Source organism: Nuphar pumila, chromosome 15, assembly GCF_984573655.1.
Source record: "Nuphar pumila chromosome 15, dmNupPumi1.hap1.1, whole genome shotgun sequence".
Lineage (NCBI taxonomy): Eukaryota > Viridiplantae > Streptophyta > Magnoliopsida > Nymphaeales > Nymphaeaceae > Nuphar > Nuphar pumila.
In genome coordinates, this window is record NC_143263.1 from 86,553,774 (window position 1) to 86,571,567 (window position 17,794).

General features: G+C 37.8%; 1 protein-coding gene across 1 annotated transcript in view; it reads left to right on the forward strand.

Annotated features, from left to right (window-relative positions):
* The window catches only part of LOC149815880 (uncharacterized), an 86,659-nt gene that overhangs the window by 23,871 nt on the left and 44,994 nt on the right, over positions 1-17,794 (forward strand). The window contains exon 5 of the mRNA XM_089990001.1: positions 10,918-11,058. Coding sequence (XP_089846127.1) covers positions 10,918-11,058 — 141 coding nt within the window. The remainder of the gene's footprint in view (positions 1-10,917; positions 11,059-17,794) is intronic.

A 17,794-nucleotide genomic window follows, 5' to 3' on the forward strand; every position in this document is an offset into this window, starting at 1 on the left:
CGGGTTTGGTTCAACACAGACCCAGAACCTTGTCTTAAAATCTCCCGTGGTCAAACCAAGGTCAAAGATGGCCCCACCCCACCTGATACAATCCCCCCCCCCTCAACTCTCTCTCTCTCTCTCCTTGGTCTCGTCTTCCCCTTCTCTCCCTCTAGTCTCGACTTTCCCCTTCTCTCTTTCTTGATTTGCCTCTCATCTTTATCTCCTCTCTCGATTTATTCGCCTCTTTCCCCTCTCCATCTCCCTCTCGTCTTCTTCCCCCCCCCCCCCCCCCCTCCCCCCCCTCTCTCTTGGCGACAACAAGGTCACTTGAAGGAGCTCACCTCTGGCTGGCGGTGAGAGGTAGGAGCAACATCTGTCTCTTTTTTTTGTTTTAGGCTGTTTTCAGTTTATATTTTCATATATTCAGTTTATATATTCAGTCTATATTTTAGTTTATAATTTACATATTTTCAGTTTATATTCAATTTATAATTTATATTTTCAGTTTATAACTTTATATTCAGTTTCTAATTTTCACTTTATATTTGTAATTTATAATTTAGATATATTCAATTTATATTTTAGATTATTAGATATATTCAGTGATTCAGTTTGTATTCAATATATATTTTAGATAGATTATTTAGATATATTCAGTTTATATTCAATATATAATATATATTTTAGATATAGCATATATATTTAAATTATATTCACTTTGAAATATAGATATATTCAATTTATATTCACTCTTCATTATATATTTTTAGATATATATTTAGATTATTTAAGTTTATATCAGTTTACAAAGGTGAGTTCTTGATTTTGTCATGTATGATTTGTTGATTTATTCTTAGGTGGTATTTTTGCTTTGAATTGTTTGATTGTATGATAGGATGACTGATAAAGGAAGCTGCAAGTACTAGTAGCAATGCGACAACAAGCTCAACTTGTGCTTCTAGTTCGATATCTGAGGTTCAGCCACTGTGGGTCCACGTAACAAAGTTGGGTAAATGTCCTGTAGAGGGGGGGGGGGCGATGTGCAAACTAGGTGTAATTTTTGTAAATTGGAGTTTAGTGGATCAAGCCCATCTCTTAAGTAGTTAGGAAAGAACAAGAAAATGCTAATAAAAGAAAGTTTATGGTGGCATTGAGTTGTATTAAATATCACTATTTAGCCATAAGAGTGATGACGTCACTGATATCAGTACGAAGAGAAGAAAATTAGATGTTAGCCATAAAATAATTAAAGGCTCGTTTAATGAGCATGAAAGGAAGGAAATGTATAAGAAAGGGAGCAGATTCCTTTTTTCAAGTTCCATACCATTCAACCTAACTAGAAATCCTTATTGGAAATATCTAGTTACATCCTTGGCAAATTTTAACTTGATTGGGTATGTGCCTCGCAGTTCTGAGAAGTTAAGAACAATCATTTTGGGAGAGGATAGAGAAAATACAGATAAATTATTGAAATATAAAAAGTTTTCTTGGGCTGAAAGTGATGTTTTTATGGTGTTTGATGGGTGGACAAATATACAAAGGCACCCTTTGATAAATTTCATTGCAGCTTTAATAAATGAGCCAATGTTTTTAAAATCAATAGACACATGGGGGTACAAGTGTAAAACCCGTGTTAAAAAAAAATAAATTTCCTTTTAAAAACACGTGGACCCGGGTCAGACCCGACCCGGATCCGTAACCCGGTAGGGTTTTAAAACCCGAACCCGGGCTGCGCTTTATAAAATAGGGGAAACATGAATCGTGCCTAGGGCACGATTCTTGCAATTATCGAAGGGGAGGAGGGGGGCGGTTACAGAAGGCGTAACCGACCTCGTGTCTCTTAGAAAGAGGGGGAGGGGGTTCAGTGCGATAAAAGGGGAGTGGAGAGGCTCTCACCCTCTTCACTCGACCATCTTCTCTCTCTCTCTCTCTCTCTTCCTCTCGACCCCCCTCCCCCTTTTCACGGCGCCGGAGCAGACGAGGTTGGTGGGAGCAGTGTTCTCTTTGCTGCAGCACAGTCAAGGCTAGGCCTACCTTTCCTCCCGCTGCATCATCCGCCTCCAAAGCGTTGGCTCTAAGGTACGATTCTCCCCTATGAATTTGGTGAGAAATCGAACTCCGGTTCGATCTTATGCCCTTTTTCTTTGGGTGAAATTGGGGAACGACACACAGATCGTCCCCATGTCTGATTTCTCAGGAATTGCATGTTTGGGTGAGGTTGGTTGAATGCCAAACCCAGCCGACTGGGTCGGTTGGGTCATAAAAAAAAGAAGTTTTATGATCCTAGGGCATAGGTCGGCTGGCAGCCAGCTGAGTGATACTCAGCTGACTGCTAGAGACAGGGGATGCGCAGGCTCAGCTTGCACTCTGCTATGCCTTGTCAGGCCCAACCGGCTCAGTCGGCTGGTTCGGGACAACGTAGTACCAAAAAAAAAATTTAGGTTCAAGATCCTAATATTCTTGTTTGGCATTGACATCCTTGACTCGAGTGATATATTAGTCATTCCCTTTTTAGTATGTTTCATAAATTTAATCAGCCTATGTGTGTTTCCAAAGTGGTGATTTCTCTGCAAATGAAAAATCTGAATTTATGGGCTTACGTTAGGAAACTTTCTGTATGTAAAAACAAAAGCTATGGGTTGGGTATAGGTAGTAGGATTCCTTTTGTGTTAGGACACATGGATAAAACCCTGTGTAGTTTCTTGCATCTTCTGAAATAGTCTAAATGGAAGTAGGGGGAAAACTCTACATATTATTATGGACACATCTGTGTTTGGTTCACTGACGAAGTGACTATGCATAGGAAATCCATCGACAGGAAATAATTTTTTGTTGTAAGGTTAATAACTGAATTTAATTATCTGGGTGAGAAAACTTCTTTCCCGAGTATAATCTGAGACGGAATACCCTATGTCTGTGGGGCTACCTGAGGCAACACACATTGACAGAATGTAGTCGGAATCATACCCTGTTAATGATATGATACTTTTCAGCTTATGTAACCAGTGCCTGGTTATGTGACTAGTGAAATCTGGGATTTTAATCTCTCTATGCATGATAAATTTCAAGAACATGTGACTTGCATGCACTTTGATTTCACATGTTAAGATTGTAAGTGCTTATATGTTTGATGTGGCATGTTTAAGCCTTATTCTATGATAAAGTTTGCTTTAAGTGCATGGGCATATATAAAATCTATGTGTGTTTTGTATATACATGCACACTTGTCCAACTTGAGATGATTCGTGGATAGGAGTATGTTTGTGAATTGGTCACATAAAGGTACATGCACATGAGTATCGAGCACATGCACAGGAATGCGACATATCATGTACATGGTTAAATTGACATATACAAATATGCATTTGGAAGCACGTTGACATCATTGCATACATTGTAAGTTATTATGGTGTTTGCATATGGTGCATCGACGATCAAAATGAATCATCGCAGGCCTGGAGAGCCTCGAGCATTGGTTTGCTCTTTCTTTGGTTACTTTTAAAAGCATTACAAAAAAAAATCATATTTACTTTTATTGCATTGTATTGCACTATGCTATGTGTTTACACGGGCTGGAGTCCCGTAAAGGTCCCCACAAGGGAGGATGCGGGTTTTCACTTTACTTTTGCATATGGTATTGCAAACTTAAAGAATTGATTTTAATAAAAATGTAAGAAATAAGAACAATGTAACATATGTTCTGAGATCTTCCATATGGAGAATGAAGATCTTAGAGATTCGGTCTTGGGGAGACTGTGAGGATACAAAAACTCCGTGTGCTTAAATTTGGTCCTCTGAACCTGATATTGATGTTCTTTCTCCTGGCCACGATTTTAGGAAAAGTCTGCCACTTTATCTGGGGGTTGTGTGTTTGTCACAACTGTGATTGTTTTGGTACCAAGGAAGTGACACTTGTGGGCGTGGGGTGTTCATTGTGTCCCCGACATTAGATGTGGAGGTCTAATGTTCCGAAGGTGATTGAGTCGAGGGCTAATTTGGAACCCAGTAATAAAATACAAATTGTGTGCTAAGCTACTTTGAAAACCTAACTTGACTTTGGAGATTTTACCCGTTGTGTGTATCCGCGGGCGATGGTAATTAAAAAGAGGAACTTAAATTGTATGCATTTAATAGGACATTCATATGAAAACATGAACTTAAATGAAAGACAATAAGATGTTCATACATTACACACAAATCATGCATAACCCTGCTATGCATTAGGACATGCATAATTTACTTCTTACCTTAAATGTTATATGTTTTTGGATGGGTGATGGTTAAATTTTAATGCATGTGGAATACCTTGCTTACTTAAATTAAAATACTTGCTGTTGATTAAGGTTCTGATATACTTAATAAATGTTGCATGAATGCTTAAATTAGTTTAAGTAATTGTCAAAATTGCATTCCTCTAAAAATTTGCATAAAGTTGTACCTGTGTTCTTTATGCTCACTTATTTTCATTAGAGGGATCTGTACGCAAAATTTCACGGGTGTCACACACTTGCTAGATAGATCACAGATTCACGTTGTGGCTCTACTTTTGTTTTCTTTTCGTTTCATTTAGTTGTTACTGCACTCTGAATAGTTCTTTATGCAATTGTCTTTAGACTTATTATTAATATTTCAATAAATGATTGATGGTTTGGACGATAAGTGTAACTTTATTGTGGTGTGTTGTTATCCAATTGGGAGTGAAACTGTAAAAACCCCGGGATTTCTGGGATGGTTTCTGCAATGGTTTAAAAAAAATCCGCGTTTTTAAGGGGGTGAGTTGAGGTCGTTACAACAAAGATGCAGAATATATAAAAAGATTTTTTTTAGAATGTATCATAGAAGTTAGAGAAGACAAAGTTGTTCAAGTCATTACTGACAATGCACTAATATGGAGAGCAGATGGTATAGCTATGGAGGTTGAATATCCTCACATATTTTGGACTCCTTGCGTGACACAGTTTAAATTTGGCTCTTAAGAGTACATGCAATCCACAAATTAAGGAACAATATCCTATTGCTTATAAGTTGTGTTCTTGGATTTAAGAGGTAGACAATGACATTAAATTTATTAAAAACATTAGATATTTTGTTGTAAACCACCAGAGGGCACTAACTAATTTATAATAAACATTATGATATAAAGTTGTTGATGGTTGTCGAGACTTGTTTTGCATCCGTCATTGTTATATTTAAAAGAATTAAAGAAATAAATGATGCACTATGTAACGCCCCAAAATTTTAACCCAAAGTTTGAGGATTTTTTATAACAGCGGAAACAACTAATAATATGAGGTTAAACATTCCAAAACATTACAGTGGAGAGCACGCCAAAACGTTTATTGCATTTCACTATCAATGAATAATAACATCAGAGTCTGAATGACATAAAAATGAACTCAAACTATCCCGGGAACAGTAAATCCAAAATCTCGATCAAAGCCTCATCCCGCAATCGCTTATAAACTCTATTCTTCACCTGAAAAACGGTAAATTTATAGGAATTAGACTACAACTGTCTAAGTAGGAATTACTGTAATTTTTCTTGTAGGTATATCATGTGTGAAGTATGTGATGTGGGCGCTGTGTGTGATTTTCAGCATATACAAGAACAAGTAAAGAATCACGACAGTTTATGAACACTAACTAACAGGTAACAACATTAGCAAAATTTAACATCTCATAACCACAAATTTCATTGCATGCTAAAGTAAATGCCCACATGTCAAAAGTAATTGTTTACGTGTACAATTGTAAATCTGTCACTACCTACTCACATGTGATACCTAAGATGATCTAATTCAAATGTTTATCTTTAATTATCCCGCGGGTACACGTGGGCCAAAACAACCATTTCAGAAGAGAACATTTAGGGGTTTATTATTCATTGGTGTTTTATTAACCCGAATATTCTAACTGAAACTATAAATCATAAGGGAGCGGTCAGTGACCGAGAGAACCTCCCAAAGGCCCAAAACCAAAACATGATGTATCCCTAACTTCTGTAGAAGAACAATGAGCTACCACCTAGGACACGCTGGTAGTCCGGGTTCCCCAACTTCGAGGACTGGGGACCAATGAGTTATTTTCGCTCGAAACAATAAAACACATGTCCCCAGAGTTTTGTACCACCTACCCTTTCCAAGGTAAGCCCGAATCTGAGTAGGTTGATTTTTTCATTTAATTAAATTTTCCGAAGTACATGGGCGTTACTTCAAAATTTACTGCTATAGTAGTAGATCCCCACCCTTTGTGATTTTACAAGGGTATACAAGCCAATTTTTGTCTATTTGATTGCACACACCCACTCATAGTGCTCCGGTACATTTAAACCAGTCAAGCACGGATGCCACAGTACCTTTAAACCAGTCAGACTTACAAAATTTAAATTTAAGTTTTTCACCGGTGTTATTTACATTGAGTGCAAGCTCATCAACCCAAGTACCCACATCAGGTACTCAACCCATAATGCCCATTAGGCAAGATTTCCCAAACACCCACTATTTGTAGTTCATTAAGTCCATTCTTGGTTCTATTTCAGTATAATATGCCAGTTCTAGTTAACATAATTGAGCATCCCCAAATCAGAACATGCAACACAGTTGCTCGGGTTAGAGAACACCCGTAGAACCAGGTTCTGCGTTTGCACAATCCTAACCCCATACCAATGGAATATGATGTAGGACTCGCATGCTTGAAACCATTACCTCCCCCTTCCCCCCATCAACAATCCGAAATCCCCAAAAGCAAAATCACTACCCTTACCGTCAGAAGGTAGCGATTTAGGGCCTACTCAGTACTTAAAACCCAAATCGCTCCTTTTCTGGGGTTTTTTCAGCCATCCACAACCCATGCTCGACCCACCGCATACCCGAAAGAAAAAGCACAGAAAACCTACCTCGTTCAACGCTCTGCAGGTGGCTGTCACGAGGCGATGGTCGTCGGTTCCGGTGGCCCTACCGCTTCCGACGATGGAAGGAAAGGTGGTTGCCGCGGGTGGGTCACGCGAGAAGTCGAGAGGAAGAAGGGGAGACAGAGGGTAGAGGCGAGAACGAGAGAGAGAGAGATAAGAGATGAGAGGCAGAGGAGAGTGAGAGAGACAAACTCAGGGTCCACCTTTGTAGGGGAAAGCTCGAGAAGAGAGGAGCTCTCCTCTGGCTGCTGTGCTCCGCCCCTCCCTCTTTCAATTACTTGGGCGTGTGTTAGGGTTCTGAACCCTAACACACCCTCTTATCGGGCAGCCCGTATCGGGCCATACGTTTTTTTTTTCTATGGGGCTCGGCCCGGGTTCAGACCCGAAACCCGGAAGCCCCTTTAAATTGGATCCGCGCCACCCCTTGTGATGTGGATCCACAAATTGGATTCAAATGGATCCAACTGTGGATCCTCGAGTTCGTTGTGTATATATCTTTATTATATGCACGTTTATATATGGATCCTGGATCCGAAATACGAATCCCACACCCAATTTAGAATATATATATGCTTTTACGGTAATATTTAAGTAAATAATAATAAAAAAATGAGGTTATTACACACTATTTCAAATGGTCACTGGTAATGATTGGATTTTCTATCATCCTGATGATGTTGCAAAACCCCAAGCTATCAAGAGATGCATTGTTGATGACATGTGGTACGACAATGCGATTTATTTTCTTGAGTTCACATAGCTCATTTGGAAGATGTTGAGGGTTGTTGATCAAGATGTTTCTATCTTTCATAGGGTTTACGAGATGTGGGATACCATGATTGAGACAATGAGAACTATAATTTTTAAGCATAAAAAAAATCTTGCCCTTGAAGACTCAACTTTTTATGATCATGTGTACAAAATATTGATAGCACGATGAGACAAAAGCAACACTCATCTGCAGTGGATGGCTTATTCATTGAATCCAAAGTACTATGAAAAAAAGTGACCAAGTGAAGGTGTTGGTCGAGTGACACCACATAAGAATTCAGAGCTATGTCACATGGGTGCGGGGATTCGACACTTCCAAAAAACCCAGGTGCGGGGGTGCGACAGGGGCAAAAATGTAATATATATATATATATATATATATATATATATATAAGGGGGGTCCGGGGGTTCCCCCTAGCGCGGGTCCCGCTGCGAGGTCAGCGGGCGGGGGTCCAGGGAAGCAGCGCCACCCCCCCCCCCGCAAGATTTTTTTTTAATTCCGCAGCCCATTTCATAGGGCAATTTTTTTTTTTTTAAAATCCAAAAAAAAGGAACGAAATGACCCTGGGTGCGGTCAACGCATCCAGGGTCAGGTTGACCGTCGAGTCACGTCGACGCGGGTGCGACACTCTGCTAGTCGAATCTCTGTTACATAGATTCAGAGTTCACAAGAAATAAGGTTTTATGTTTTAATAGGATCTTTCGAAATGCAGAAAAAAATATGAAAGTGCATAGTGAGTTTTCAAAGTTTTCTATGAGACTATTTGATGGTTTAGAGGGGTTGATAGATAAAATTGATGATTATCCTCTTACATGGTAGGTCACATATGGATGTGACTACCTTTTACTTCAGCATCTTACTTTCAAACTACTAGCAAAGCCTATTACATCTTATTGTTGTGCAAAAATTATAGCACATATGCATAAATTAACAACATTAAAAGAAACAAGCTTACTAGCAAGCAAGCAAAAGATTTGGTGTTCGTGCATTCTAACCTCTAATTGCTTTCACGAAGCAAAGAAGAACATAGGTATCCAAATTATAAATTTTCGTGTTTACTTTTTACATTATGTATATCAAGTTTTATACTTTTATTTTAATTTTTTTGCAGACGAGGAAGCAACAAGTTTTGTGATGTTAATGCTAAAGATTTTGATTTAGAAGGGGATCATAATTTTAAAACTCTGAACATAGAATTAAATTATTGTAACGACCCCAACTCGTGCCCCTTAATTACCTCGCAAACGGCAGGAAAATACTTCCCGCAAGATGAGGATGCACTCATAGGTGACATCACATCGAGAGCCTTCTCAATGCTAGATAGAACTAAATCAAGTAAACTCGCAAACGATGAGGATATAAAACTGTGGGTCGCACTCGAATCAAACATTACACGTGCAAAATTATCGACAACTAAAAAGATACCTTCGATCAGGTCAGTCTGATCACCTTGCGTGGCTGCGGTAGCAGCGTAAACTCGCCCGTTGGTCTTACGCTGACCATGCTGCTGCGGCGCTTGCTGCTGTTGTCTTCCCCGAAATCGTTGGCCTGTTCGGGCAGTAAATTGTAATGTGCCCAAGCTGCTGGCACAAGTAGCATACTCCCTTGAACATCGGACAAAAGCCCAGAGGATGGCTCTTGCTGCACTGTCGGCACACAAGTTGGGCCTTCTTTTGTTGCTGCTGCCTTTGCTGGGGTCGACTCTGTTGGGTCCGCTGCCTCTTACCTCCTTGAGTCTTGCTGCCCGCAGAACCACCTCTATTGCCGCCTCTCCGCTGCGACCCATCCCTAAACCACTCCCACTCCTCGTTCAGGACTGTTGTAGACTCTATTGCGTCGCTGAGGGTAGTAGGTCGACTCATCATCACGCAGACTCTAAGTCCGTCCTTCAGCCTGCGAACGTATTTGCTCGCCCTCGCCTTGTCATCCGCAAAAAGGTTCGGGCAATATCGCTCTAGGCTCCTGAATTTGGTGGTATAGTCCACCACAGAGTTACCGAAAGCGCCTAGGATAATGGGGAAGCGCGCTTCCCCGATACGCGCTTCGAAAGCGCGAAACGTCGGGCAAAATATTTGCCCTAATCCTCTTCGCAACCCTTTTCATCGGGCAAAATATTTTTTTTAAAGTCTAAAAACTGGACAAAAATGACCCTGGGTGCGTTGACCTCACCCAGGGTCGGGTTGATCGCACCAGGTGCCGCAGCGGCACGTGCACCCGCGTTGTGTCGCGTCGATGCAGGTGCGGCACCTGGTTGGCCGAATCCCTGTGACAGCCTTTCAAGAATTTCTCAGATAGAAATTGCATTTTTTTAGGGACATAAACTGTACAGGTTTGGGTTGGATGGTCAACCAACCTGAATCTGTTTAATTGGATTTGTTGACTCTCAAAAGTGATAAGTTAATCCCGCTGGACTAGGTGCCCTGATGTTCACATTCATATTTTAATAAAGCTAGATCTAGCTATGTTTACATGTAAAATTATGTCTGATTATGATAAATAGATAATAGGATACAGGTTCAGTAAAATCTTTCTTCATCTGACTTTGAGTATGAATGTGTGTTTCATCAAGCTACATTCAATTATGTCTGACCAAAAATCCATCAAAATTCCACCCATGTACTTTCTTGTCAATGGTTTTTGCAAGGCCTCCATGACTGCTAGAAACTTGCTTATGTAGTGTTTGAATGATGAAAAGATTTGAGATATCGTTAATTGAAACCTCAGTTGAAATGATTGGTTTGGTTATCCATGTACCAACTGACCATCATCCTAAGATCATCTTGTTATTGTTCTAATCCTATAAATAGAGTTCATTGATCTGTTGGTTCTGTATTTCTTTGAAATCTGGGGCTACTGCACCTATTGTTAAACAAGGACGTAAGAAGTGTCATTGCAACTTAAAAATGTTGTTCTTTTCCCATTGTCATTCTTCACGATGCACAATGTTTTGGGTGCATTTTTAGTTTCTTTACTCCCAGTTTAATGATGATATTAAACTGGAGTTCTGCCTTTTTCTATCAATTTGATCAAACTACTGGTCTATATTCTTGAGAAAAAAAACTGTTCAAGGCATCTGAGTCCTGAAAAAATGTTGTTCTATATAGATTTAATGAACACCCTGTCTCATTGAATGCTCGGCCTTGTTTCAAACTTTACAGTTTACACATGTTTCATTTGCTTCTTCCCCTTATTGTTTGGATGGTATATTTGCGGCTCAAATTAGTATTTAGGCCTGCATTTTATTTCTTTCCAGGCTGTAAGAGTGGAGCACTGTGAGAGGGTACAAGTGATTACAGCTGCAAGGCGCGTGTGCATTGCCAATTGCCGTGAATGTGTGTTCTTTCTAGGAGTCAGTCAACAGCCTCTTATCCTTGGGGATAACCATAAGCTGCAGGTAGAAACACCTCTGACTTGGTATTTATGCTAAGCTCATCCTTTGTTAGTTTTATCTAGTTCTGATGGATTATCCTCTTACAGCTCTAGTTTCTGAAATTAAGATTTTAATGTTTGCCATTTCTTCTGGGAAGCATTACAAATTATCTTGCATACCACATCTATGCTCATGTCCTTACAGCCAATCTAAGTGGGCATCTGCGTTGTCTGATTTGTTAATTTTATACATAGCTATTATCTGTATTTGTTAATGTTCTAGTAACCAGACTGGACCAGACAGTGAACCTGTTTAACTGTGAACAGGCCTTAAATCTAGAGAAGTCATGTGTTAACCTTTTTCTCGTAGAAGCCTATGTCCGTCTTGTTGAATCTTTGAAATAGTGAACCATCCAAACCTAGGGCTGGGAAACGAGATGAGCTGGTTGCTGTTCAGCTTGGCTCGACTTGTGAAAAGCTTGACTCATATAGGCTTGTTTTATATATTATATATCATAGTCACATATATAGGTGATATTTTGAAAATATAGCGATAGTATAACTGTAAATTCATAAAACGATATTAGAGATAAAATCTTGCGATATTTCGAAAATATCAGAAATGTTATATACATCGTGATAATATCATGATATTATCAATTACTTTTACTGTTTTTACTACATTTTATATCTTAAATATGTTTTTTATTTTATATTTTATATTTTATATTTTATATTTTATATTTTATATTTTTTACTTATCTCTTTCATTACTTTTTTACTACTTTTCTATATCTTAAATATGTTTTTTTTTAAATTTTTTCTTTTATATTTTTTACTTATCACTTTTATTCTATGCATATTCTCTTATCTAAACATGGCATTTTCTTACTTATTTATGATATTTTTATATTTTTAAAAAATTTAAGCATGAAATTTTTTCTGATATTTATCAACTAAACCTATATTATCATGAGAAATTTCCTTGTTGAGATTGATATTTCTGACTATGTATTATATATTTTATACATATATTATATATTTTATCACTAGAATATGAGAACTGGAAATATGAGAACTAATGTGTGAACCACAATTTTTATGAATTTTTTATTCTTCTCTTGAATCTAACCGTACGGATGTGATCTACATGCTTGGTTTCATAAAAACACGCTCTTGAATCATCCAATTTTGATGCATAAATGAGATTTTGTTAAGGCTTTAAAATCAATGGCTCATATTCTTCATAAATATTCAAGCATTCAAAAATCATATTTTTTCATCGAAAATGCACGATCCAGTGATTGATTCCTAGCAAATTCATCATGCCAAGCACATCCACATGGTTGGATTTGCAAAAAAAAGTGTTGGAAATGCCCATATTTCCAGTTCTCGTATTTTGGTTCTCATATTCTAGTGATTATATTATACCTATTATATAGGTTTTATATATGTATTATATATAATGTATATTATGCATATATTATATATAATATCTATGTTACATGGGTGCGGGTGCGGGGGTATAGCACTTTCAAAAACCTTGGGTGTGGGGGTGCGGCAAAATAAATAAATAAATAAATAAATAAATAAATATATATATATATATATTATATAATTTAAAAGTTTTATCAGTTAACAACATTAACACTAATGAAATAAAAAATAATGATCACAATATCTGATTTAACTGAGCCATTTGCAGTTTCACAGTCTGAATTAGTTCATACTTACACATGCATGACTTAATCTTTGAGACAAGCATATGACTAATGGCAGGATCAACCAGGTAGCATCCTTCGTAAACGTCATAGCAGTGGCCCGAAAGCCGCGCAACTGCGAAGCGTCATCCGTCGATTTCGACATTGAAAACATCAGTGCAGGAAGGAGAGCTGTTTCGACTCCCCCCCCACCTGAGCCAACACATACCAAACATTTGAAAGCCCACATAGTGGCAAGGGAACCAACAACGACAGAACGCTGCAGCCACGCCGACGTCGGGCCCCTCCCCGACATTCTAAGAGGGAGAGAGGGAAGACGGAGAGGAGAGGAGGCGAGCAGAGGGAGTTAGAGAGGAGAGGGAGTCGGGGGCATACCTGAAGAGGTCCGACGGAGCGGTTGGTGGCGGCGGCGGAGAGCAGAGGGAGTCGGAGAGGAGACAAAGGGAGGATTAGGGCAAAAAATTTTTGCCCTAATCCTTCCCTTTGCAGCCCATTTCATCGGGCAGATTTTTTTTTTAAAAAAAAATCTAAAAACTGGACCAAAATAACCCTGGGTGCATTTACCGCACCCAGGGTCGGGTTGACCGCACCGGGTGCCGCACCTGCACATGCACCCGCATCGTGTCGACGTGGGTGCGGCACCTGGTTGGCCGAATCCCTGTGACATAGTATAATATATATTATGCATATATTATATACATTATATATATTAGCAGATCTTAAAAAAACAATTAAACAAACAATCTTTTTAGAAAATGAGCCAGCTCCTGATTAGGGATGGCAGTGGACCTGGGGGAACAGGGCCCTGCCCCGCCTTGCCTCGTTTGGACCGGGGATGGAAGTTAAAATCAAAACGCGTGCGGGGATGGAAGGCAGAATTTTTAGACAGGGCAGGGGTGGAGACCTTGTCTCTCCCCCCCCGCCCCGGTCCACTGCCATCCTTACTCTTGATGGCCTTGTAAAGCTTGGCTCATTAACGAGCTCGAGCTTGGCTTGACTTGTGATAAGCTTCATAGCTGAGCCCGAGCAGGGGTGTACCCTTAACGAGCCAAGCTTGACTAATTCGGCCCGTTTACCAGCTCTATCCAAACCTTATGAATTGAATTTGGGGGGGGGGGTTGATACATAAACATAAGAAATTAAGTTTTTTTTCTTTTCATTTGGAGACTGGAACAAACCAAACTTTTCTCATAAGAGGACTGTGCAAGATAAAAAACCCTGAAATTGGGAAGCAGTAGAATACCATGAAAGCTGAGAAAACCTTAACTCGGTCAAGAGAATAGGCTTTTTCTTAACATCAGAGGGTTCAGATGGATAGAATCAGTATTTTTGAAAGAAATTTGAAACTTGTTCTTGAAAATCTGAGTTGCAGCCCTTGGCAATGGTGGTTACAACAAAGAATGGCCCTAAACAGTCTATCATAGGTGAGGGGGCCACTTCATTTATATAAAACACCCTTAAAGGGTAATTACATGAGGCATGAATTGCAACCTTCCATCAATAAGAAACATTACCAAAACAAAATACAAGAAACTTAAACTGCTACTCATAAGTGAAAACCAGGGAGAGAAGACCAAAATACCCTTATGACAAGTAAAGTTACAACCCTTCCATCAATCTTAACACTCTTCCTCAAGTTGTTTATCATTTTTAAACATGTATAACATGTCTTTTATATAATTATGATGTTCCTTTGACAATTCTTTGGTGAAATGTTTGCAATGTGTTCTGTTGTGATGAATCTAAACTCTAGTGCTTTTTTTTTTTGAAAAGAAAACCAAGGAATATTGTTAATAAACAAGGAAGCTGATGCAGGAGCATCAGGATCTGCACCCCACATTTAAGGAGTGGGAGCGTGATCCAAATCCAAATTTTTGATCCAAAATGCAATACCAAAGTTACCCATTCCATTTTGGGACCTAAGGGTATTTTAGTAATTTTACCCACAGTAATTTTCTGAGGATTTTGTATAATATATCTCAGAAAATTTATTTTTGTATTTGGTTCCTATTTTGCGAATTTTAGAACCTCAAACAATACTGTAATAATTTTATTTTGTTTTATTTTATTTTTTTCAGAAATAAAACACTAACTATGCTAAACTCACTAAGACTATATATATATATATATATATATATATATATATAGGGATACGCAAACTGAAAGAACTAAGGGCAGTTTGTGGAATATATATATATATATATATATATATATATATATATATATATATATATATATATATATATTGGTTCGGACGGTAGAATTGGTTCTCAATGACGAACAATGTCGCTACCCACGCTAATGCTGATGCAACCACAACACTGTTGAAGACAAACAGCCACTAACGGTGTTAAAATGTAAAATGTAATATATATATATATATATATTATATTATTATTATGTATATTTTTTGCATTTTTATTTTATTTATTTTTCTGTTTTTTATTATCTAGTTCAATTAGAACTAGATTTAATAAACTGGTCAAGTCCCAACTAGGACTTGACTAGCTCATAGTTGTTGGACCCTAGTCCAACGGCTATATTTAGAGCCGTTGGACCCCCAACGACTCTATGGAGAGCTCTAAATGAGCTCTCCTCCTCTTCTTCTCAAATGTGTATAAATAGGGGTCATTCCCTTCACTCTTGTATCAATGCTTTTTAAGTATTTTGTGTATGAATAAAATATTATTTATTTTTTGAGTGTTCTTTCGTTTATACCCTTTCAAGGGTCCATCTTGTAATGTCTCCAATCAACACCTCTTTGTGTGTTCTTCGTGCATTTATAGAAGACCATCATTTCATTACATGGTATCAAAGTCGTGGAATCCTTAGATCTTGAAGTGCTTTTACCTTGATTTCCGCGCCTCATTTGCAAAAGGTGTTTCATCACCTTGTTCTTGGCTCAAGAAGATTAATTTGAAGAAAGGAGGACTTGTGCTACAAAAATTTGTATTTTACCGTCATTCTTATTCTCTTATCTACTCTTTTCTCTCATCTATCCCTTTCTTACCCTTGTAAAACATGGATGACAATTATAAGATCACCATCATACTCGTTAAGCTAAATGATACTAATTATATAATGTGGTTTTCAATTATGAAGCACCACATTTGGGGAAAAGGGTTATGGGGCATAGTGGATGATTCCGATTCGAAACCTAAACTATCTTTCACCAAAAAAGGTGATAAAGAGGTTCTTCTAACGGAAGAGGAAAAGAGCAAGGCGTTAGCCACTTATGAAAAAAAATGAAAAGAGTAAAGGATAGGGCATGCAAAACATGCTTTAGTCTTGCCAAGTTCGAACATGCCGATAAGGCTTGAGAATATCTTAAAAATATGTATTCCCTTAAAGATATTGTGCATGTGTGCAAGCTACAAGACAAAATTCGGACAATGACTCAAAAAGATAAAACCCTTCGAGAATATTACAATGAGTTGTCCGAACTTTAGGAAGAATTGACTCTTTTATAGCCAAAATGACATTGTCCCGAAGACATTGAGCTCCGTAAAAAACAACTTGATATAGAGCATTTTTATTAATTTATAAACGGTTTAAGACCAGAATTTGAGTTGACTAAATCGTCTTTTCTTCATTCAGGAAAAGTTCTTTCTATTGTTGATACTATAGAGGAACTAACTATGGAGGAAAACGAAATTAAAAAGAATACTCCGAAACCGGAAGATGATTCTATTCAAGCTGTGTCTAGATCGGGTAATCATGTGCGCTTTTACTGACCACCTCACTTCAATAGACAAAATGATGACTTTGACAAGAGAAAAGTCATTTGCCACCATTGTCCTGAACTAGGGCACTATAGGCCTTAGTGTCCTAAACTTATAGAATTGAGAGAAAAGAGAGCAACAATTGTTGGATCGAAACCCAAAGATCAAGATGCACCAGTTTTTATGGTTCAATTAATGGAGATTCTCCAATCTCTTATCAAAGGAGCTTCCTCCTCATCTGAAGCCTCAACTGAAGCAACAGTTTTGTCCTTCTCCGATCCAGTTAACTTTCCTTGGCTTCTTGATTTCGGTGCTTCCTTTCATATGACCCTAAATGATAATAGCTTATTCGAATGTTTTAAAAATAAGTCAAGTGTGTCAAAAGTTTTTACAGCTGATGAAACCTCTCTTGAAATAGAAGGAATAGGAAATTTTGAAAGGGTCCATAAAACTAAGAAATTTTTTATTGCAGAAGTTAGATATATTCCTAAACTAAATTTAAATCTTTTATCTGTTTTTCAAATAACTGATTAGGGATGTAATGTCTTCTTTTCGTTTCATGGTTGTTGGGTACATGATCACCAGTCAGAAAAGCTGATTGGGGAAGGCCATAGAGAAGGAGGACTCTATTACATGGGTTTTTTGGAATTGCCTAAGAATGATTTTTGTTATAATATTCAGAAAATAGAGTTGGATTTGTGGCAGAAAAGACTTGGTCATCTTTATATGGCCAAAATCCAATATTTTCTTAATCTTGAAAAACTTTGTAATTATGAAAATTTTACTTGTAAAGATTATATTCTTGGCAAAATGAAAATATAACCATTTTTTTATAGAACCTTTATTTCTTCTAGACCACTTAAATTAGTATATTCGAATGTTTGGGGTCCTCCACCAATTATTTTGAAAGGTAGATTTGTATATTATGTCATTTTTGTTGATGATTTTTTTAGACATACTTGGATTTACTTCCTTAAACATAAATAAGAAGTCTTTTCGTACTTTCAAACATTTCATAACATGGTTAAAAATAAATTTTAAAACGATGTATCCATTTTTCGCACATTGCGAAATAATTTATCTCCCAAGAATTCAAAAACTATCTAAGTTTACATGGCATTACACATCAAAGGTCTTGTCCATACACACCGCAACAAAAATGGATTGGCCGAACGTAAACATCATCATATCATGGAAACAACTAGGACTTTATTAATAACTAATCATGTTCCAAAGGAATTTTGGGCAGAAGCGGTCCTAACTGCTACCTATCTTATTAATCGAATGCCATCTTCTTCCTTGAAAATTTTACTTCAAT